General features: G+C 27.6%; 1 protein-coding gene and 1 long non-coding RNA gene across 4 annotated transcripts in view; one reads left to right on the forward strand and one right to left on the reverse strand.

Annotated features, from left to right (window-relative positions):
• LOC141447079 (protein Skeletor, isoforms B/C) overlaps nucleotides 1–5,666 on the forward strand; it is a 186,912-nt gene extending 181,246 nt beyond the window's left edge. For all 3 annotated transcript variants that reach the window (XM_074114269.1, XM_074114271.1, XM_074114272.1), the window contains one exon: nucleotides 2,072–5,666. In XM_074114269.1, coding sequence (XP_073970370.1) covers nucleotides 2,072–2,224 — 153 coding nt within the window. In that variant the 3' untranslated portion in view covers nucleotides 2,225–5,666. The remainder of the gene's footprint in view (nucleotides 1–2,071) is intronic.
• Nucleotides 5,667–6,087: 421 nt separating this feature from the next.
• On the reverse strand, nucleotides 6,088–8,638 carry LOC141447091 (uncharacterized). Its single transcript, XR_012454137.1, has 2 exons — nucleotides 7,666–8,638; nucleotides 6,088–6,487 (listed from the first exon to the last, which is right to left on the reverse strand). It is a non-coding gene; the product is annotated as an uncharacterized lncRNA (long non-coding RNA).
• Between the last annotated feature and the right edge of the window lie 632 nt (nucleotides 8,639–9,270).

Raw genomic sequence — 9,270 nt, forward strand, 5'->3', positions numbered from 1 at the left:
ATTGTTTTTGATCCATTGTTTTGAAAATAAAAAAGTAGCGTCACTCTTAGCGTAATAACTCACAAACTAATGAATAGAATATCATGAAATTTTAACAGCTGTCTTTTGAAGGTTAGTACTAACTGAAAATACAACTAGCGCCATCTATGTGTTAGGCCCGGGACTTTTCAGCCCATGGTTAAAACTGTCCGGTAGGACAGTTGTATAAGGGTTGATCGTCGAAAACTGCACGAAAAAGCGTAACGTTGAAATACACTCAACTTTGACAATTTTTTTCTCTTTTTCTATAAAAGATAAAATTCTCAAATTTTCTTTATAATATAGGGCAAACCCTCCTTTATAACTGTAATTTTTTTTTGCAACCACATAGATTAAATAGATTTTGAGAAAAAAGTTGCTGAAAATGAGCAAAAACGGCTTTTTCAAAAACTGATCTTGTTGTTGTTGTTGTTGTTACCTTTTTTATAAACTGCTAGTTAAATAAAACAAAAACTATTATAAAAAAATAAGAAATTTTGCTGTTTTGAAATTGAGTTCCCAGTAAATTAAAAAACCTAATTTAGAAAACAAAGAAGCAGGAATATCTCTTTGGAGGCGAGGGGGTAAATTGCGTAATCTTAGGATTCTCGAGATAGTACAGGTTAAGAAATTATGCGTAAATTTTAATTTAAAAAAACTGTGGCTGTGTCCATAAGAACCTTGCATTTCTCAAAGCTTTACCAAATTCTGTGGAGTATTGGATGGATCGCAAGAAGGATCTTTCCGCGATGATACGCCAGCTGGGCAAGCTGTCGATGTTCCTTACACTGAGTGCTAACGAAACATGCTCTTTTTTATGTTAACATTGAACGCCTGATCATCGTCCAATTGACGCGGTAGCTGTTGCACCATTGTGTCCACATCCACGTGTACATTAATGACTTGTCCGATGATACCATAGCTGCCGTCTTAACGCAACCTACGTATCTGCATGAATGGCAGTTGCGGTAATACTAGACGTGCACTGATGGGATCTAAAGCGGGCAACCCGTGTTGCTTAGGTGGATACACAAATCCATTCGAACGTGACAACGTGGGCACTTTGTCCGAATCCAGTGATTTTTTTACACGTACCGCACAGTTTAAAGTCCGCTACTCGCTCTTCATGGAAAGTATTATTAAGCAGCGGTAAGCGTTTTTCTATTGTTAACTTCAAACAGCGCAGAAACCAATAGACGATCACACATATCACACTTATGTCCGAATGGATTGTTGACAAACGTCTTAGTGAAACGTGCACTAGCTGCTGCCCAAAGTGTCTTTATAATCTACTTTTCGAACACAATCTATGCCTATACAGTCCGTTGTCGATGTAGAAGCGATTTCATCATCCTCTTGCATAATTTCAACCGCCCCAGCTGCCGATGTACTGGACACGTCGTTGATCCGCTCGGCCGCATTCATTCTTTTACGTTCCCGGCACAGCTTGACTCGGTCATATGGTGTTTTATTATATTACTATTCGATTGTTCCTGAGAAGCCCTTTCCAACCGTATACGATCTCTGTATTTGGTTTTGGCTTTTCGACGCGTATAGGCTGACATTATATATTTTTTTATTCTAACACCTTATTATATTCACTGTCACTATTTTACACTAATGTTTTATATACAATCGATAGATTGTGACGACAGCTGACGATTAAAACTTAAACGAACATCGTAGCTACTCCGAGTCAAAAGTTATACTAATTGCAAATCTCGATACGCAGCAAAATGATCTCAAAATGGCGGCGCTTTCCCCTCCACCGCGCGCGATGCGTCACAGTCCTCGCTTATCGTAATGAATTCTTTGATCCTTTAGCTATCCAGTGGTCTAATTTAATTTTGGATGTAGACGATAGATTCGAAACTATAATGCCAAACTGTATCCCCCGATTTTGTTATCATTAGGTTTTTTGGATTGCCTCCACATGATAGCAAATTTAAAGACGTATTCACATCAAAAATATATTAATAATTATTCATTAAAAGAAAATTAGATTGTATTTACTCCCACGAACTATATTCATAAAATATTTTTTATTTTGCAGTGTTACACACATAATAATCTTGGATGGAAAATACATGTACACGATCAAGGTTATAAAGCTACATTAAATTCAAGTCCAACTTTAGTCACTGGTATGTTTCTTACACTTATTTTACCTATAATTATTTTAAATTCAAATTTTGAATTGAGCTGAACCATACAGTAATTTGTAATAAAGAAAAATAATAATAATTCGAAAACAAATGCTTTAATTAGCATTTTTTCTCTGTAAATACAAGATGAACACAGGTAAAAATTAATTAAGTAATAAAAAAAAAAAGGGAAATATATATTTAAAATATATAAATATATACAAAAAACATTTTAGCGTTAATTAAATTGGACTAAAAAAAATCTACATAATAAAAATAATATTTTCTGTTTTCTAGTCCTTTTGTAGAAAAGTTTTTCAAAAAAAAGTCAAAATTAAATGAACATTTTTACCTGTGTTTTAGTTGAAGATAAAAAATATTTGAAGGGTTTATTTGTAATTTCGTTTAGATTTCTGTTTAAAAATAATTCATTGTCATTTGTTTTTTTAAATTAGTTAGCCTCCATTGTAATCAGTGCTTCTAATCATTTCACCTTTACCTTTTAGTTTTCATTTGTAATTCAATTAGTTGCAGCTGCAAATAAGTTGAGTACTTAGCATGAAAAAAGTTTAATTCAGTGGTTTTGATTTTAAAAAGTAGTCTTATTTAAGTCTTTATGAGAATCGCGAAGATAAGAGATAATTTTTCTTTTTTTTGAAGTAGGTATGGAACGAATCTTTTTTTATCGTTTAAATTCTTGCACCATTTTGATTACTTATTTTTTTCTAAGATCTCCCATCTTTTACTGGGACCAGTGTATTTATGTTAAATATTGGAGGTATTTAAATACTCGTACTTCGAAGACTGTTCATTTTTTGAATAAATGAATGATTGCTTACAAATTATTTTCTTTTGAAGCGAATTAAGATTGATTCTTTGGAAATCACTGTAATAAAAAAAAAATTAAAGAAATAGAAAACAAATCTTTGTTAGTTATTCGTCTAACTACTACGTAATTTCAGAGGGTCGTCCCAATTTTTTTTTAAAGCTATCGCTAGCCTAAAAAATAGAGTGCACTTTTCTTCAAGCCTATCTTGTAGATTGTCCATGTGTAGAAGCTGAGTTAAGCAAGATGCAAATTTGTACTAATATTGAAAAAAATTCTGTGACATCCTAAAGTAAGGGAATAATAGCGACAGTTTCTTCCATAATTCATTCTAAGCTCTTGCATGAATTTTGCTGATGAATCAGGAGCATTCCCTTGATAACACATCCCCTGAATCTCAAGACGGGACATCCCCTTTTTTCAAGATGAAGTCTTTTTTGTCACCTAACTTCTTGCAATAAAAGTAATCAGACGTAGCTCTACCTTAAGTATGTATGGCCGACTTAAAGTACCAACCCATATAAATAATTCTTTAATTAATATCCGGGCCTTATACATTTGTTTTTTGAATTACGATCTAAAAAAATCTTGAGAAAATATACCTTTCCCATAGAAGGAAAGAGCGAAGACAATAAAAAACGACGCGCGAGAGAAATTTTAAAGTTATATTGATCGCCTTCAGTTTAGAATCACTTCTCTACAGCAGTAGTCATCGTTTATAACCTAGATTCTTCCAAAAGAAACGCACTGATTATAAATTAATTTGTTTTTATAATACTTTTAATTAAATGTTGAAATGACCCAAATATTGAAATAAAAAAAAAACAAACTATATCAAACTGTGATTTGTTTAAACATAAATACTAACAAAATGAACTACAAATTAACCAACATACAAAGTACGCGTGTTGCTTATGTAATTTTTATATAAGAATTTGTAATTAAAGTAAAGTAAGGTATGTTCATCAGAATTCATATTTAATTTTTTAAAAAATTTACGAAATACAAATAAATCCTTGAGACTATAATAAATAGTTGGTAAATTAATTTCCAAATTTAATAATTACTTTTTTTAATTAATAAAAATAAATTAATAAATGAATTTTAAGAATAACAACCTCATGTTAAGAATATCAGTGTAAAACATATCAGTGATAATGTAAAAATGTGGGTGATGTGCATCATTGGAGAATGATTGTTATTATGTCGTCTTTTTAAATTTTCTTAAAACTAATATTTTTTGAAGATTTATAAAACAAAACAAAAAAAAAATTGGACAAAATACTTTAAAAATTAATAATTATAAAAGAATTCTAGTTAAAATTAACAGAAATCCAAGAACTGTGAATACATTCGTCAGATTTACAATGTGAACAAACAAAATTGAAAGAAAAACAAATTTACCAAGAAATAATGATAATGATTAGCGATAATTAATTGAGTAACAATTAAAAAAAAAAGAAAAAAAGAAACTCTAGTTTGTAAGTTAATATTTTCAATTAATTACTTACATTAAAAAATAAATATCTTTCTTGAAAACATTGACAATAATTCTATGCTCATTTTGCATTCACATTTTCGATTTTTATAGTTACTATTTAAAAAAAAAAAAAATTAATTAAATTTAATAAAAAATAAAAGAAAGAAAACAAATATCAAAACAGAAAAAGTAAACAAAGATTTATGGAAACTTTGACAATAATTAGATATTTACGGTAATTAATTAAATAAGTTAAATTAAGAAGTTTTTAATAAAATTAAAAACTGTAATAAATTAGGGTATTGTATATTTACAATATAACATTACTTTAAATAGTAACCCAAATTATCTCTATCTCTCATAACTTTATTGAATTAATTATTAGGATAAATTAAGAATTGTCTTGATTTTATTAATTGTTGCCCAATAATTCATAATCATTTTTAAAAAGAAATATATAGTTTTTTTTCCCCCCATTTTAGATCTATATTTTTATTTGTTTCAATTACAAGATCGACAGCATATTTATGTTTGCCGTTTTTGTGCAAAAATAATAAAACCTTTAGGTTGATAATCTTATAAATTTATTGAATCGGTAATTTAACGAGAGTCTTTTTATTTTATTTTATTTTTTTTAAAGCGTTTAGTTACATTTGTTACATTGTTGCTGCATTCCTAATTTCAAAAATCTCCTGAACGTGTTTATTAAAACAATTCAAAGTAAAATAATCACAATTTCACGACACTTAACTTAACCTAACACCTAACTTTTTTTAAAAAATAAACAATTGTACTTTGATTCTAATACTTTTATTTTGTCATATTTCTTGACAAAATGATTATGATGTAGCCAAATATTTATGAATATTTACTTGTTTTTTTACTTTTGTTCTTGTTTAAAAATAATAATAAAATAAAATTAGAAATGTTATTTTAAGTTTTCGTTTCATTCTACTAAATAATATCTGAATTTGTATTTAATAAAAGAAATAAGAAATGTAAGTAAATATATTTAAGAAGAGATTAAAGAAAAACTCTCATACAGTGACAAAATGTTTGTGATTGTGCTGACAATAAAATTTTAACGATAGACAATAATAATTATAATAAAAATTGTAAATAGTGGCTTAATATTTAATAATAAAATTGTAATCAAAAAGTACTTAAATAAAAAATTAAAAAAAAAAAAGAAAAAAAATTAATGTTCTTATTTTTTAAAATTAATTCTATATTATAAAAAATATGTACTTATATAGAAAGTAAAATGAATAACATATTTTATATATTATTAATTATATGAAAAATACATTTAATTGATTGTATCTTTAAGTCAAAAAGATCTTTTTCATAAAAAATCAAAAAATTAAATAAAAAAAAAATTGTAATGAAATATTCAAAATGTGTGTAGCTCTTGTACAAAATGTGGAAGTTTGGCACACATAAAAAAATAGACGAGGTTTTATAAAAAAAAATGTTTTCATTGGATCTTCTAAATGTAAATTAATTTATTTTTAATTTTATTTTAAAAATCCAAATCTTTCAGTGATTCTTAAAAAATATTGTTGATTATTTTAGGAGAAAACATAGTAATTAATAGTCATTAGAATTTCTCTCAGAACTCATTATAATTTTTTAAATATTGAAACGTCAAAACTATGGGCTTCAGTCTCCTCCAATTAAGTAAAAACTCATTTATTCTTTGATCAGCCTAAAAGTTTATTTAAAAGATAAAAATAAATTACTGATTCAGCGCAGATACTAAGTGAAATAGCAGTTATCATTAAGTTGCTGGTGGTACTAGCGAAGGCAATATGAGAAATTTCTTTTTGGATATGGCCTTGTTTAAGTTGATAATCCAGATTTGTTTGTTGGCTTTCAGAAATCATGGATTTGATTTCTTACGTTTTCCTTTTCTAGGATACTTCATTGTTTCCAGTGAAGGGCATCGTAGTTAGTATTGAGAGCTTGGCAGTTGCATTCAAAAGGTATCAGGTGCAAATCTTTCAGATTCTATAATGTCTTAAAATAAAAAAAAAAAGAATAAAACAAAAACAAAATATTGCTAATCTCAATTTCATGAGTAACAATAATTGTAACCTCGCCTCTCCTACAGAAATGCCTTAAAGAAGGTATTGTCTTGGGAAAATGTTTCTAGCAAAAGTTCTAGAACTATTTGGACCAGAGTCTCACAATCCATGAAATAAATAATCAGCCATAGTTTGCTATAAAGACTAATGGATAGAGGCAATAGGAGACTTAATATTGAAAACAATTGTACTATATACTGATTATTTCTATTACGACGATATTCCTCGATTTATTTATTATTAATTTTACTTCAATTTACAAAGTAATCGAGGAAACCAATAATATTTATTAAGACATAGATACGACGAAATATTTTGATGAAACGTGAGTACATTGACAACAATTACATTACAAACATAAAAATCATAATTAAGGGATTGCCACTTAAAAATTATTCCGTTTATCCATATAATTAAACAATTTTATAACAATAAAACAAATTATCTATAATGTTTGTTATTACGACGAATAAGGAAAAGATAAATAAAGACAGAGTGTAACGTCAAACTGTAAGAAGCCATGGTTATTCAATTCATTCTGAAATCAATATCCAGCCTTTTGTTATATCTCTAAACAATTTATTTGTTCAAAAAGTGAGAAAAAAAAAGAAGCTGAGTGCAGAAAAATTACACAAAACTGTTTTAGATTTAACAAAAAGTTTTATACCTGAAATAAGTCTAAATTGATTATTTATTTTCTTTAAAAAAAAATAGCAAATTTTTTCCATTAAATTAAGTCCAGTTTTTTAATATAATATTTCCAAATCACCTACGGCTGAATAATCCTAAAGAAAATGTGGCTTTAAAGCAAAAACTATTTAGATTTATGTTCGACTTAAACGAACTGAAGTTAACAGGCATTATCGACTACTTAAAAGACTACTAGACCAACGATCAATTCTTTCACTTAAAAACAAACGACTGATTTACAATTTCATACTAAAACCTACCTTGACGTACGATATTTAACTATGGTATTCAACGAAACGAATTCAATCGCTTCTGTCTAAAATTCTCCGCACCATCGTTAACTTTCTACACAGTCTTAGAAATTCCATTTGTAAATCAAGTTACTCGAATTCTCTATAAAAACTTTAGATCAGAACTTACAGTCACATCCCAATCCTCTTGTTCGCCATTTATCATCTCTCCACATTCCAGTACATCTTCTTAGGCGATTAAAACGCCAGAGGCCTCACGATTTTCTTTCTTCTGAAGAGTAGTTAATCCTGGAGATGATTTAGGGACAGGTTACTGCTGGGTAACTTCTGACCACAGTTAGTAAAGTGTAGTAGTGTCAGCCATTGTTCCTAATAGTGCATCTAGCGCTGGTGTAACTTAATAAATAAATTTTAAAAAACAAAAAAAAGATTGGTGATAATGAACTGCATTTCAATTCAGGCCCAACAATGCCCCATCAGCAGAACCATCAGTACAGGTATTCAAGCCAATCGTTGTCAATAAGCTAAACAGTTTTGCTGTAACACTAAATTTCTCACAAACAAGCTATCCATTTTGTTTTGTTATAGGCCAACAATAATCGGGGGATTACCGAAAAAATAAAATAAACATATTTCGTTTATGAAATAAGTTGTAAAGATTTAAAAAAATTAGCTTTGCGCTTTTATAACTACCAAAACTTAAGTCATTTTGTTTCTTTTTTGAAATACGTTGTTTCAAAACTCAAAAAACTTCCAATATTCGTTTCATTCTCCTAGAATTCAGTCTTATTTATTATTGTCAGAGATCCAGGTTATTGTGCGATACTGAAGCAAATTTTGTAAGTGTGCCAATCTCTTATATCTATAGGTATTCACTCATTCGCCTCATAATTTTAAAAAATTAATTTTGATTTACACGTTAAATCTTATATATTTTTTTTATTATAACCAGATGTATAAAATAATAATTCACCTTGATAAGTATATCCAGGACCTTATAAAATCAACTGATTGTTTACTTTTAATCCAGTTAAGTTATTTGTTTAACGAATTGATTAGTTATTTGTTCATTAAATAAAATCTTATTTTTTTAAAGCTATGTTTTATTATTTTACATAATATATTGTTAATTTTATTTTCAATTTTTCATTTTATCAGATGTCCATTATTTAGATGTTCGAAAAGTGCCTTTTTGGTAAAAATAAATATATATTATAAATAATATTATTAAAAAATCACCAATATACTGCATTAAGAACGTGACAATAATGCTGATTAAATCTCCACGTTATGTTTCTTTTATTAGTTAAAATATTAAATTTATTTCTTTAAAAACAAAAACAAAAACTAATAAAATATATCGTGGAGTTTTTAATATGCTGTATTAATTGATGCAGGAAATTTAATGAACTTAAAAGTTAATTGAGCATTTTTTGATGTTTAGAATAAAATAAATAAAAGGCCTATTATATAAACTCTCATCTATATTAAGATAAATTGTTTGCTGTTTACTGGAAATTGTATTTTAATAAAAAAAAAAGATTTAGAATGAACGAACAATATTTTGTTCTAATATTTTGTTCTTTGATAACAGTTGGTCAATTTAATTTGAATTTCTCTTTTATCTCCGTTTTATTAATTTTTTTTTGATTTTGATAACACTCTCTGCTGAAAATATATTTTTGCTTTAAAAAAAAATGGAGAAAAAGTATGCTGAATTTATAATTAATATAATTTATATTACTGCAAAAGTTTTACTTTAATTTTATATTAA

The sequence above is a fragment of the Rhodnius prolixus genome, unplaced genomic scaffold (assembly GCF_049639745.1).
Source record: "Rhodnius prolixus isolate KJV_2025 unplaced genomic scaffold, Rpr scaffold_7, whole genome shotgun sequence".
Taxonomy (NCBI): Eukaryota; Metazoa; Arthropoda; class Insecta; order Hemiptera; family Reduviidae; genus Rhodnius; species Rhodnius prolixus.